This window comes from Phalaenopsis equestris, unplaced genomic scaffold (genome assembly GCF_001263595.1).
Source record: "Phalaenopsis equestris unplaced genomic scaffold, ASM126359v1 Scaffold000203, whole genome shotgun sequence".
In the NCBI taxonomy this organism is placed as follows: Eukaryota; Viridiplantae; Streptophyta; class Magnoliopsida; order Asparagales; family Orchidaceae; genus Phalaenopsis; species Phalaenopsis equestris.
In genome coordinates, this window is record NW_018164645.1 from 1444872 (window position 1) to 1460247 (window position 15376).

Consider the following 15376-nt stretch of genomic DNA (forward strand, 5'->3'; position numbering starts at 1 on the left):
AAGTCATTAAATCATATTTGAAAGTTTTTCAGACACATTTGGAAGGTCGAATGCATGTCGAATCCGACGATTTCATAGTCGAATCGAACATCTCAACGAGATGAATCCAACGAGCCATAGTTCGCTCAATTCCAACATCATTAAAGCACTCAAATATCCATCAAATGCCGTCTGATCGAAGGAAGCCCTCTGAGCGGTCTAATCAAATGTTTATATTACTGCATTAATTGCACTCAGAACTCTATAAATAGAGCCCCACCCCTCTCATGGGGAGGGGAGAGAGCTCTTATGAGGAGGGGGGGGAGAGCTTAAAGCCTAAGGAAGAGTTTGAAGCTGGGAGGAGCTAAAGTCCAGCATCACTTTGTCGGCGACCACCAGTCGCCGCATGTTGCAGACCACCAGTCGCAGCCCATCGCCAATCACTACTTATTGGCCACTACCTGCTCCTTGCTACGAAGCACAGTCCGAAGCGTCATCTGAGATTGCGGAGTTAGAAAGCACCATGTAAATTAACACATCATCCCTGAACATTGAGATGCCACCCCAAAGATGATGCTTCAATACATTTCAAAAATTATATAATGAGATGAGACCATCGCCCACAATTTGATCTCATGGGCCACAATTGTCGGATGCAACTCTCATCATTACAAAGCCGGCGCAACGTCAGCCACTGTCACCACATAAACCAGCTCATATTCATCATAAGAACTTGCGAGAGATTTTCCGTGTCGACTGGTCCGTTCATCTTTTAAAATTAATATAAATTACATTTAAAATATATTCCATTATAATTAAGCATGAAGTATATTGAGCATACATAAAAACTATATCTTTCTTTTTTAATCTCATAGAGTTTCTAACTATTTTATCTCAAACAATTTCTTACTATTAAAACTTGATTAATTATTCAAGCTTAATCTCAATTCTCATGTAAGGATTAGCTTGAGTTGAACTTCATTTGCAACCAGGACCTGATCCACTCTCTTCTTTGCCGGGAACAGAAAGAAAATGCAATAAAGGAGCATTTACATACATATCACCAAATTCCTATATATTTACATATCTAGAACCTAAACCTTACTTTCTACATTCATACCACCAAAATTTCACCCCAAATAAGAAAAAAAATATATCATCATTTTAACTTTTAAAAAAGTATAATGTACCTTTTCATGCACAAGTAAAGTTGCATTTATGTAAAAAATGAAGTTATTTACATAAGAATTGGGAGGTATACTGGTATGTATGTATGTGAATCTCCAAAAAAAAAAAAGAAAAGCTAAAATATTAAGTATGGTATAACCAAAAACATAATCAGAGCATTAAAATCAACTAGAATGAATTCTTTTTTTTATTATTACTTTTTGCAATTCAATTTACAATCTTATATTTGCATCAAAACGAATCAACAGAAGGAAGCATTCACATCCAGAGCCAACAAGAAAACAAAGTAGAAGTACTTATCAAGAATTTGTGGCTATATATTCGATAAGATGGGAGATAAGAACCGTATCCTAAATCTTGAATTAGCCGTCAATCAGATCCTAGTTGCAGCAAATTTATGTGGTCTCAGCTTAAGCCATCAACCCAAATGATGCCTTCTCATCAGCTGCGAGCCAATTTGGTCTATTTAGACCCATTTATTACAGAAAATTGTTGAAGAAGAGGTCCATGACAGCTTAGCCATGAACTCACCTTATGAAAATGTGATGATTTGTCAAAAGATTGAGTGAGCGAAAGATGGATTCAGAGTTGCTTAACCATCAGAATATGTCTGGATGAAATCGACCTGGAATAGAGGTAGCCTCCTGAGCCCTCTGGAGATGAATCTTCAACGTGTAGTTGTTCAACTGCAACATGAGTATATAGGCATATGGAATGATAAGCTTAATCAAAAGCAGACATTATAGCCTTTTTATTGTTTTCCAATTGATGAAATTATAGTAATTTTTAGTTGAAAAGATCTTAAAAAAGCCCTCTCTCCGGTTGCAAAAGTCACTATATCATAAATTTGAGACAAATATGTTGTAATTATTTATAGCATGGAAGTTTTATCTATAAGTTCTCTTGCAATGATTTATATCAAGCAAAATTCACATTATTAGACTAGATTTTAGGGGGTCTATAGTAGTAAATGATTTTGCTACCAAACCTATAAAGGTGGAGAAGCAAGTTTACATGCATCAAATATAATTCTCAAGGCTAAGTATATCTCTAGCATCAAATACAGTCAGTTCACACATGATGATGCTAGAGATATTCATAACACAATTCCCCCTCCTCATCCAGTATGGAAATCAGATTTTAGGAAAGGGCTTCTACAAAGTACTTCGAGAAGAGGTTTATTGTCTCAAGGGAATTGATGCATCATAAAAAAATTGATGCTAGAATTCTTTGATATATATATATAGATTCTAGATTTATTTGATATATATATATATATATATATATATATATATATATATTATTTACTAAAAGTATGTTTATTTCAAATTAGGTGATAAGATTACTGTAAAATATTTAGATTGGTGCAAGATTTAATTTCAAGTTACTTAGCTCAATATTTGCAAGCAAATTTCTATGAATTGAGGCTTGTGGTTTGTAATTGGAATTATTATGAAATGACATGAAGAAATAGGAATATTATACCCCTCTCTTTTACCTTAATTCTCGCCTTCTCTCCATTTCCACCTACGCGAAATAAAATTTTAATAAGCAATGGAGCATATCATTCAAAGACTACTAAATCGTCCCATTCTGTAGCCACCCAAAGCTCTACAATGACCAAACGATGGATTGATAAAACAATTCCAAATAGCAATAAATTAAACAACACAATTGGATCTACCAAGAGTTTCTATTAAAGGCGGTGGATGGCTGACAATGATCTTGATTGTTGAAATTGTTGGCCTTTTTTATGATAAGGTAAAATGCACACCAAATGCAAGCGGTTAGGCATGTTTCCATTTTTATTACGAGTAAAATAACATAATGTAAGGGTGCAGATATGGCACTACTATGGTCCTACTATGAGTGAAATATGCTTCTTGTAGGGCGTAATTGAGTTAAGCTAATTTGTAGGCCAGCTCAGGCTCGGCTCGAAAAATGGCTTATGAATAGAGCTTGATGAGCTAATAAGTCAAATTTGGGCCACCCCAACTAAATTTGTTAGCTCATGAGTCAGACCTTTTTAAAAAAAAGGGAAATATACATTCATACCACACATAGCTTTGTATTTACATATCTACCACCAAAACTTTTGCATTTATAACGCATTACTCAAATATTTAATATCACATAAAAAATATCACTATTAATAACTTTTTTAAAGTAAAATACATATTCTTATGCATAGAATTATTACATCAAAGTGATATAAATATAAATATGAAAATTTAAGTATTAGACATGCAAATATATACAACTGAGGCATGTATGTAAATTTTTCTGAAAATATTACTATATGAGAAGCTTAGAAATGTAAATTTTCAATTGTTGAAGTACAAAAGTGTTTAAAAATTTATATTTTAATTACTTCTATAAAATAAATTCTTATTATTTCTACACAAATTTCTCTTTCTTTTTATTATTTCATTATAATATTTGATTGCATAAAAAAGATTTTTTATGCTTCACAATAAATGAGCCAGATTATGAGGCGACTTCACTCATAGAATTATGCTTGAGTTCAAACTCAAACTTAAATAGTTAATCAAGAACAAGCTCAAGCCAAAAGTGGCTCATGCTTGGCTCCACTTATCTACATTCCTAGTTACTTTAGAGGTAGTCCCGCACTACTAATTTAAGTTAAGGAGATTATTGTGATAAGCAGTAACTTGGAAGGAGTAAAAATCTTAAAGAAAAAACTAAAACACTACTCCAAGTATTTGAAGAAAAAAATTGACAAAACGAAGTACTTTCTTGGCATTAAAGTAGCACTTTCAAAATAAAAGTTTTATATCACAACAAAAAAAAAAAGAAACATAAAAAGCCTGTTGCAAACCTATCAAAAGCCTCATATAATTTAATCATAAATTTAAAGATACTTCACAAGGCTAGGCACTAAAACAATTCTACTATCAACTATTTGTAGGAGTACTTGTTTACTTATTACATATCAAAGCTAATATTACCTATTTTGTTGGTGTGCTAAGTTGATTCCTATATAATCTTCAAGAATAACATTTTTAAGCATTGCATGGAATCTTATAGTATCTAAAAAAAAAAACCCATAAAAAACTTTATTCAAAAAAGAGGGAAAATTAATCCTTAAAACTAACTTGTGCAAATTATGCCATGATTGACAAGAGGTTAACTTCAAAATATCACACCTTTTAGGCGGGAATCTTGTAACTTACAGAAATATAAAAAATAAAATTTAATAGTAAGGTACATTGCCGAACAATAATTTAGATTTATGGCACAAAGAATATGTGAATTGTTAAGGCTAAAAATTAAAATATTTAAAAGTTGAATGAAAAAGTCATATGAGACTCTATTGTGATAACAATTTAGCTATTAATATTGTCAATAACCTCATACAACACGACCATACTAACATATTAAAGTGACATTTTATAAAAAAGAAGCTGGACAATGATCAAATTTGGATTCCATTCATTATTAAGGGTGAAGCACATTCTCACCAAAGGATCAACAGAGCAAATTTCAGACAAACTTGAAATAAATGGCCTCCATTCATTCATTTAAAGGGAAGGGTGGATACTTTTTCCAGCCACAAACATCACTTTAGCTTCCCCAACTCACACCAATGGAAATGCTTCTTGGTTGTCCGTCCGCTAGCCCCCCTCTTGGTTGTCCAACCAGCTAGGCTACTAGCTCTCTTTCCTATTCAAGCCCTATCTGCCAAGCTCTCCCATTTCTTCATCGACATTTCAGCAATCCCTAGACTCATTGTAGTTACAGCCATATTTCATTAAAATATCAGAAATTATGATCCAGCCAAGTTGAGTCAACCTGGCTAAGTGGCTTGAGAATCAAGATTAGGCCAAGTTTAGGATCTAGCCAAGCTTGACCAACATGACCAATTGGCTTGAACTGGATAGATATTGCCAGATTGGAAGTAATCTATCTCATTTACTAATGGCTGGTCAATAAACCTCTTATGTTAACCTGGACAGTAGAGATAATTTGTCACATTTAATAACAGGTGTTCACATAATCTCTGCCCCTTGATAGCCTGGTGTCTTATATTTTGCCACAACAAGTGCTTATCAAACATGTTCTACATGAAATCTCAATGGACTACCCCATGTATGCTTCCATTAAAAGAGAATATGCTCTCCTTAGTTACCATTTTCAAACCAAATTTTTGCAACATCAATTGTTTTTTTAATGTCTTCTACCCAACATAACTTTCTTAATGGTCAAGCTTAAGTAGTTTTATTTTGCCTTGTTAAGTCTTTTAGCACAATGCCCCTATTGTAACATTCTTTCTTTTCATTGTGTCCGTGTTAATATATCTAGCATTTGTTTATCTTTCTTCCTTTTTGTAAAAGAAAATAATTAACCCCCAAAATAGATCATGGCTTTGGGGCCATTTAATTTCATGTATTTTGAGAGTGCACCATGAAATAAATAATTTTTTTACTCAAAGTCATTTGAATGATTGTAAATAAATATCATAAAAACAACTTTAAAATGTAAAAAGGATAGTAAATAAGTATAATAAAAAAATAAAACATATAAAACTATTGGCTGTTTATAAAGTAATTTCATTGATCGCATCAAATTTCTCACAGCAGAAAGAGGAAATTGCAAAACATGTATGCCAAGATGTTATAAGGATTAAGAATCAACTGTGAAGATCTCGGTGGCTTAGTAGGCAAAGTTGATAGCATCCAAAGAAGGAAAATGCAATGAACATGTGGATTGTGTTGCCATTCTGGAAGCCAAAGGATTGAGATGAGTGGGTGGTGACGTGGAGGAAGGGGAGGGAAAGGATGCATACTTAGAGAATAGATATATGATTGCTTCAGAAGATGGCCAACTACAAATCTTAGTGGTGGGTTTTTGTTTTCACTACTCACAACTCTTGTGATCCAAAGCTTCGCCTGGTTACACACTCCCTTAGCATAAATCAATCTTAGAAGAAGATTTTAATTCTTTTCCATAAATAAAGCTTCACCGAGTTCTTCATGCTGCTGTGTGAAATGATCTTTAGAATGTGTTTATTCCTTTTAATGAAGTTCATTTTAAAAACACGATCCACAAATACTTCCAAGAGTTTTCTCTTAATCAAAATTTTCTTACGAAAAGAAGAAGATGAGTGTCAATGAACTCGGCATTAAATATTAAAAGTCAGCAAGCAGTTGAACAGAAACTTCAATTTAGATCAAGTGGAAGAGAAGCTATACTTCAGTATCATGAACTTATATTCACAAATACTTATTGGTGCAACGACAAAATGTACATGAAGAAAAATTGAGCTGAAAGGTTATGCGAGTCACCTCCAGTGTGCGGACTTGCTCTTGGTACTGACTAATTATATTCCTCAGCTGTTGCACTTCCTTAAGCTTCTCCTCAGATTCTAAATTGTGTGCATGTTGAATTGCAACAGCCCTCTTCAAAATTTGATTATCTCTCAGCAAGAACTGCAACTGCTCCTTCAGAGAAGCAATCTCTTGCTGCCCGAAGTATAACAAAAAAATTAAGCCAGTACTTGCTCTGTAACTAAAATCCCAAAAGCTACAGCTAATTTATCAGTTACCTCCTTGGATGAAGTAGAATGGACAACAATCATTTGTTTAAAAGATTCCAAAATCTTCATGGCTTGGCTCCTCACATCGTGCCAATCTGCTGCTTTCATCATTTCTTGGACAAATATATCCACCCATGAGGATCCATGAGTTTCTTTTAGCTCAAGACCAGACTCAGCATTATATAAGACTGCAGCATTCACTACAGGACTCTGTGCATTTATAACACCTACCTCAAAAAAGCAGTTAAATGTCTAGGCGAGGCATGGAAAAGAAGCAATAAATTAGAAACCAAAACCTTATAATGAAATATGATAGTTGCTTTCCTACCTTCTTCTCCATCTTCTTTTGATTGGACAAAAACAGGTTCATTCCTCACTGAAGTTTCACCAAGGCAAAGAGCATGAAGATTCTTGATCGCATCATCAATATTGCTATCATGCGAGTTTAGAACATTTTCCACGACCTGCTCAGAGATGGTTAGAAAGCCAATTTGAAAGTTCTTGATATAAAAAGGAATTGCATCCTAACACAATGAAGCCACCTTTGTACAACTTTCAAGGAAAGAATATTCTACACAAAGAAGTAGGACTAGGATTATTTTGGTTTATGTGCAGCTGCTGCTGAAGAATTAAAATGACATATGGTCTTGGATAACTCAAAATCATCTTCCCATTGGATAATTGACATGCATTGTTGATGAAATTACTGTTTCAACGTAAGAACCTAGAGGATATAATAAGTTGGTTCAAAAACACAATTTGGTGCATATGCAACTCTTAATTTAAATTTATTAAAAGTAATCAACATCCTCAGCATAATGACTGCCGAGGAATAGAAATAAAGGCCACAAATTGATCGAAACTTAGCATATCCCCTAAACTTAATAAATAGTCAAGCTGCCAAGTACACCCATGGAAAAGATTGTCATGAGTTTGTTGAAAAACAAGAAAATAAAGGTATCTTGTCCTGTTCTAAAGAGAAATGAACCACAAAAGGATGTCTAGGTCATTTCCAACTGTTGTAAACAATAAAGTTAAGATATCATCAGTATCAAATTTCATATTAGGAATCCATTGCAGAATTTCTATGAGGAGAACGTCAAAAATCATTTTAAGGGAATATTCTTAAGTCCATTTCTTTGTATGTGAAGAATCAAAGATTGTGACTTCTTCTCTGACAAAAACTCAAAATAACGCGTGGAATCTTTTCATGATCAAATTTATGAAGATCAAATTATTTTCTTGTATTCAAAAACACTTCAATCAAAAATATAAACTTGATACTAAAAGTACAAAAAATTGGCCTGAATAGATGACTGTGAATCACTTTTTCAGAGAAGCTAATAATAGAATTCTTATCTAATAACTAAAGCCTGGGGGTGGAAGATCTCTGTAACACTTTCATCATGTCTATAATTAACTTCAAAATTTCTGCTACAAAGGTAAAAAAAAAAAAAACCTCAGCAGTAAGTTTGTTTTATAATCCACCAATAGGTTTTGAGATTTAGCCCACTCTTTCAAAACATGAGCAAGAGAACTAAATTCGCACGAAATGATATGAAACAAATTGTAAATCTTTATGTAAAAATCCGGACAATTTTTTCTTCACATAAAATGTACTCCCTCACGATCCTGATACTAACAATGTATGACCTAAAAATGATGCCCCTGTACTTCCTGACATGTACCATCATATAAGAACTTATAATTTCTACAATGTTGCAAACAATAAGGAGACACATCGGAGTTTGCCAATCTATTTCTTTACCAATAATCTTCAGAGAGGCTAAAGATGCAATTTGAAGTGGACATCAAAAAATCGATTTCCGAAAAAGAGAATCACCTTCCGATCCATAGACGGGAACATGCGCAGAAGAACCGAGACCTTATCCTCGGCCGCGACGCCAGCTTCGGCGATACGAATGGGAGAACCGTAGTTCGAGAAACGTGATCTTTTAGCGGACGGAGCCGAAGGCGGAGATCCAATGGTTTCCTCGAACTCTAGACGTTTCCCGCAGAGGCCTTCAGTCATGGCAGGCGCTTCACAAAACCCTAGGGTTCTGATCGAGAAGGCGATGCCAAGCACCCACTCCCTCTTAAAAAAAAAAAAAAAAACCCTTTTTTTTTTTTATTTTCTTTCACAAATCTCTCAGTTCCATCCAAAGAGAACAGATAACTTTAGGCAACCACGACTAAGAATGCCGTATTTCCGTCTTCCCCGCCGGACAAGGAAGGCACCGGCGAAACAACCAGACTGAAGATCGGAGAAAAACGGAGATTTGCATAGATATCACTCAATTTCTATGTATTTACATATCAACCTAATAAAATTCAATTTTTTACATACATATCAATCTTATTTATGTATGAATTGTTTTTAAAAATTTAAAATATGATGTCTTTGAGCTGTGAAGTGATATGAATGGAAGACTTTGATGATAAAATTATAAAAGGTAAAATTTATATATTAGATATGTAAATTTATATGAATTTAGTAATATGAAAGTAAGTGTTCTAGGAATAAAAATTAATTTAATTATACTATTTCTAATTATTTTTACATTTTTAAATTTGGATTAAAAAAAATTTAAACCAGTGCATTTAAATCTAACATTTTGATATTTTTAATTTTATTTTCAACTAACTTATGCATTCGAACAAATTTTATAACATCATTGAAAAAATATGTTGATCACTTTCATTGAATAAACATTTATAATAATTGTTCGGAAGAAAATATTCTTTATTTTAATTACAAGTTCTATATTTATAATTCACATGCAGTGTTTTTGAAGTTTTAGTTCATATAATTTCTCAACACACATTGATAAAAGTATAGGAGAAAATAATCATTTTTAGGTGTCAAAACTCAATAAAGAGAAAAAAAAACAATTAGCCATAATTCAGTCAAAGTAATTCACTAGGAAAATTAAATGCATAGAGGTTTAGTTTCTCCTAAATTAGAGAAACGAGATTATAATATTATATTAAATCAACAATATCTTGAAATAACTCGTCAATCTTTTATAGGGATTGTGAAGACTACAGTAATTGTAGTTGGTTGCTACAATAATATTTGTTGGTACCACAACCCTAGTTGGCCACAACAACCACCGATATTGACAAGTGATTGTTATATTCAAGAGTTTTGTTTTAGTTGTATTCTCTTATATTTTTCTCTTTCAAGTAAAGAATAAAAGCATATTTATAGTTTTTGATATATGAATTTTATTAAATCTATCGAAAATCTCAAATAACTTCATCAGATGGTCCACATTGATTCCCTTGATCATAAATATTTTTTTAATAGTTAATTGTTTTAATAAGTTCAAAATCAAATGATCTTAGACTCAATGAATTTCTATCATTAAAACGCTCAATTTGACTGTAAATATGTCAAATTTTGAGTTTATTTAGTACTTCAGTTAATGTTTTATTGAAATGTTTGATTTGAACTTGGTTGAATCACTTTCAATCTGATTAGGCTCGTATCGTCGGGATACTCAATTTAACTGTAACATAGTTGTATGTTAAGCTTAGATGATCTTGAATTTGAATATAAGAAGATTGTTACCTAAAATGAATCTAGATTCGTGTTTGATCCTATAAATTTCTTTTGTGAGGTTTCACCACCAAACCACAGATATATTTGCAGGCTGAAATTAGACTTATATTAACACATAAGGGGTTGTTGAGTGCCCGACTCTTCTGCATCGTTTTTTGATAATGATGATAACCGTATAGTATGAGCTGAATAAGGCATTCCTAGCTAAGTCAATTTTCCAACTTCATTTGCTTGTCTAAAATAAAAGTAACTTAGTATTACAATTATATCTTCCACAACAATGACTGTATATTGATTATATAACTAGTGAATAATTCTGCATCAGAAATATGCCTACGTGAATCTCAAGCAGAAATGATTGAAGACATAAATAATATAGATTTGGCGACCAAATGAAGAAAATAAATGACCCAAAAAATACTACACGGCCGTATCAACATCAACAACCTAGTAAATACCATCTTAGGAATTAACAACCGCCTAAGATGAGAAACTTTAATATAGAAACATAGGGTAAAAGTAGATTATTTGTCGGATTACGATAATTTATCCTTTGTCTGATGAGATAATCCTACCCTAGAACGATGTGTCATCACATTCAATCTCCACAAAAGGGGCAACCGAAGATCATTGAAGACGATGCAATGATGTAGGGTGAACGAATTATGGCCAATTGAATGAACTCCGAGCAACCAAATTGAAAAATTACAATGTGAAGCAGTGTTCAAGGCAATTACAGGAGACAAATGTCATTCAACTATAAATGTGTTACATTAAACTATAAATAGACGGGAGGATAGAATTCTAGTTAAAAATATAAAGTACTCAAATCTTCTTTTCTCTTTCTTAATCTCTTTTCCTTATACAAATTGAAATAACTTGTCCTATAAATTAAAATATATTTAATATCCGTTTAATACATTTTTTTATTAAAAAAAATTAAATAATGCATGCTTAATTAATTAAACTTATATTATACTTTTCTAGCGCATAACTTTTTCCGCACGGAAAGCATCTGTGATTTAAATATATGATAAAAGATGCTAATACTAGAGCAAAACTATGGTTTAAGTTGGCCAAAGTGTGATTAATTAAGATAATGACATATTAACGTGACAACAACGCTGCTGAGTTGGCGGAGAATAATATAGCATTGAATGCTGTAGTACAATCATACAGTGGTGGCAATTATGTATTGGATGAATGGGCCCTACCCCATGACTTCAAGTCTTCTTTTTCTTTTTCAGATCCACGTACGGAGAGTTAATAATTTAGCCAAAAAAATAAATAAATAAATTATATTTTTGGATAACTGAGTACTGCCTCATTAATTCCTCGAATGTTGGGACCACCAATGTAATTTACAAAATCATTAAAAACACGCTTTGCAGACCGAAGCATAGGAGGAATTATTGTGTGTGCATGTGGTGTCTGATTGTGATTGTGTATCACGGTGATCTACGGTCAAAATTGTTTTTGTTTCGAAGCATAGAGCCAGTGAATTAGATGAGTTTTTTTTTTTTTTGCTAGATTAATAATTTGAAATTTATATTTTGTCATATTTCCGTGATTTTTCTAAGAAAAAAAAATGACGAAAGGGCAGCTGTTACACGTGGCCTATCAGCTCAAACCTATAATTTTATGCATGATAAAACGTAAAAATTGGTTTTTTTCAACGGGTACTTACATCATATCACACAACTAAGTATGTATTTACATTATCAAGTTTTATATTTATGTGCAAAACACATAATTTTTTAACATTACATCAAAGATTCTACAAATGTTAATTTTATAATGTCCGAGTTGTGGCTTCGCCCCCTCCATTATTTTATCCGCCAACACACCAGTAATTATCGCCTTGGTAGTATATTGAGGAACCAAGAGATAGTGACCAGATAAAATCTCCAGGGCAACGATCATGCTCTCTGGAAGAGACATCGGTTTGGGCACCTTACACCCTGATGGCTTGATTCGAACTCCCCGAGCTCCAGAATAAGAACCAAACATAAACTACTTCTTCCAATCATTTATGTTATTCTTCACTCATAGTAAGAGGAATTCTTTACCCACTGAGAATATAGCATAGCCCTCCTGTCAAACTTAAATAAGAAGAAGTATCTAAAGAGTTTGATCGACCACACAAAATTCTTCCGCTGACTGAAATAACGAAAGTCGTGACTGCGACTATGGAGTTCGGCATCACTTGCGCCTGAATAACACCATAAGTATTGAAGATGCTTCAGAGCTTATGACACAAGGGCAACCAGAGGCCATACTTAAACTTATCTCGGTAGAAGACTGAGTCTTTTCCTAAATGGTTTGTCGCTTGCGTCGATCCGGGCAACCTCTGAAATCCTATGTTCTCGTCAAGAACATACCATCTCTGCAACTCCCTCGCTTCGTTCTCTGCTCAAATGAGGAGTTAGTGCCCTTCTCAAAGCCGAAAAAAATAGGTGAATGTTTGGGGGCCATCTCGGGAGACAAGTGCAAACCCAGTTGAAGGACGAGAAGAGAAGAGAAGAGAAAGCCGAAGAAAAAAATAAAAAGAGACTAATACTGCATAAGATGAAAAGAAGCGGACCTTTTCCTTGTTTGTAAGGCAAGTTTGTCAGACGAAGCATCATATAATCATAAGTATCACACCAAACATCTTTTCAAAAATTCATTAAATATCATTTTATTGTGAATAACATTATTACATGCCTCAAATGAAGTGTTTTATAAAAGTGTTCTTCAAGACCTAAGATAAAACATGCCCACTCAACTTCCAGAGAAAAAACTTTCCACCTAACCAAATATGATCCACTTAATCAGCTTCCTGGTTCAACTTCGCCAGATCAAACATCTTACAGAGTGCCTCCAGCTCGCGAACACCTCGAGCTCTGTCTCGCAGAAACACTGCTTCAACATCCAGGTGAGCAGATAACTTCTGCATAGGATCCGTAGATGAACCTCTCAAATGAGCCATGACTCACTGCAAAAAAAGTCGGCTAATAACATTCTACCAACCAATTCTGTGTCCGGACCAAACAACCACCTTACAACCAATTGCTCTGGTCGATTGCGTCAAAAGACAATGAGCAAGATCGCCATACGGTTGAACACCTCGACCGACCAATGCTTACTCCATGGGGCACAGATGTCACTCAGTCGATCACCTTAGTCAGTTGTCTTCAAGTCAACCAACCAGTCAATTACCGTTAACGTTGAAATTCAAATTGCAATACAAATATGACATAAAATCTACACAATCAATTAGAATCTTAATGACATTAAAAATGACTTCTATAACCTTTTCATCTTTTCTGTAATTATATAAAACACACATCTATATGTACGGGGCAAAAATACCAATAAAGTTACCTTTCCCTCGGTTCTTCCTATAAAGATCTCATACCTATTCCGCTTTTCTTTCTTTTCTCCTTCACTCGAGTCAAACTCTCGTAGCGTGTTCCACAAAGGACAAACTAGGATCCAATATCTATAATTTCTATTGGAGGATCAATGTTGAAATGGGGTGCAAACATGATCAATGAAGATGATGCAATAATTAAAGGTAAAGATATTTACCATATGTGAAGAACAAGCATGATCGGGGTTGGGAATGGGTTGATGATGCAGCTAGGAATATAGATAGTGAATGAGGGGTTACAAATGCGAACAAAAATAAGATGATGTTGGTTAGGGTTGCTAGCAAAATAAAATGCTTTTTAAAAATCATCCAAAACCATGCTTTTTGAAATCATCTAATTTGAATTAATTTGTAATACAGAAAAAATAGCGGTTTAGGATTTGAACATAAATGTTTCAAGAAGAATCCCATAAAAATTCACATATTTGCATATTATCTTGTTTGAATTTGATTTATATGTATAGTGGAAAAACCAAATTGATAATGATTAAATAAAAGAAAATACATTTATAATATTTTGGTATTAAAAGCTATACATGAAATGTATATTTCAACTTTTAAAGAGTTAGTAACAATGATATTTTCAATGTAAAGCTAAACATTTGAGTAATTTGTTTGTCAATATAAATAATTAGGTGTTTAATCTATAGATTTATAAGAAATGTATGATTTGTATGTGAAAGTCCCAATAATAATAAAAAATTGATTGGTATGATGTTGGAGCATCAAATGATATTTCACTTAAGGGGTAGGGTTTTCAATTGGTCCTTGTTGCACTAAAAAATCGTGGGAGAAATAAAATGATAGGAATCAAACTCCATATTATCAGAATAAATAATCATGGGAGACTCATAATTCCGACATAATTAAGATATTCAAATGTCTATCAAACATCATTTTATTGAGAAAATCTTTTCTGATCGTCCAATAAGAGTATTTCATATTTCTTTATTAATTGAAGACTGAAGCTTGGAGAATGAGCTAAATCCATCATCATTTCTGCACTGATGATCGCTAGCTGTCGACCGCTGCCAATTAGTATTAGTCACCTCATACTTCTTATGGCAAGTTCATCACCACACCGATGTTGTAACTCAATAGACTGTGTAACCTTTTCTCATATGTGGGTTAAAGACTTGTAACTATAATCACCAATTTTTAGTAAATCTCTTCAACAGAGCTAGACCCTGTGATTTTTTTTTTCCTTTCTTGATTTTCAAGATTAAAACTTTCGATATCTCTACTAGTTATTTTCTTTTATTTGAGTGTATACTAAATCCTCATATAATATTAAGACGGCAATCTATTACTCTACAATCATGAATTTTCTAAAACACATCCAGATGCATCTTATAAATGTCTGTTGTAGTGCCTTTAGGAAAAATAGTTCATAACCTGCATTTTACGAACCTCCAATATCGTACTAAAATGGATGAGATAATATCATCAACATGAGGGTCCAACATGAAGCCAATGACCACATGATCATTAAAGAAGATCATGCCCTAGGTACAAGGACTAAACAAAATTAGGTCAAGATATTCATACCAAAATTAGATTGGGATATATATATTCAAATACTTGTTTTAAATATTAATCCCAACTAATTATTTTATTGTAAATATTCGATGTAGTTCATGAATATATTATAATTTAAATAATCTTATATATA

At 33.1% G+C, this 15376-nt stretch overlaps 1 protein-coding gene across 2 annotated transcripts; it reads right to left on the reverse strand.

Moving 5' to 3' along the window:
- Positions 1–1378: 1378 nt before the first annotated feature.
- Positions 1379–8843, reverse strand: LOC110022999. 2 transcript variants are annotated; one of them, XR_002293834.1, is made up of 6 exons: positions 8568–8843; positions 7053–7188; positions 6734–6951; positions 6474–6650; positions 1699–1853; positions 1379–1612 (listed from the first exon to the last, which is right to left on the reverse strand). XR_002293834.1 is itself a non-coding variant. In XM_020722188.1 (5 exons), the coding sequence occupies exons 1-5, from the start codon at positions 8754–8756 to the stop codon at positions 1767–1769; spliced, it is 807 nt and encodes a 268-aa protein (XP_020577847.1). In that variant the 5' UTR covers positions 8757–8843; the 3' UTR covers positions 1379–1766. The 2 variants fall into 2 exon arrangements, 1 of the variants encoding a protein (XP_020577847.1); XM_020722188.1 differs by having other exon boundaries at positions 1379–1853.
- Positions 8844–15376: the final 6533 nt, after the last annotated feature.

Coding starts and splice junctions, on each gene's coding strand:
- LOC110022999 (XM_020722188.1), bottom strand. CDS start 8,756: ATGACTGAAGGCCTCTGCGGGAAACGTCTAGAGTTCGAGGAAACCATT. Junction 7,189..8,567: donor TCCCGTCTATGGATCGGAAG/GTGATTCTCTTT, acceptor ATCTCTGAGCAG/GTCGTGGAAAATGTTCTAAA. Junction 6,952..7,052: donor AAAAGAAGATGGAGAAGAAG/GTAGGAAAGCAA, acceptor TTTTTGAGGTAG/GTGTTATAAATGCACAGAGT.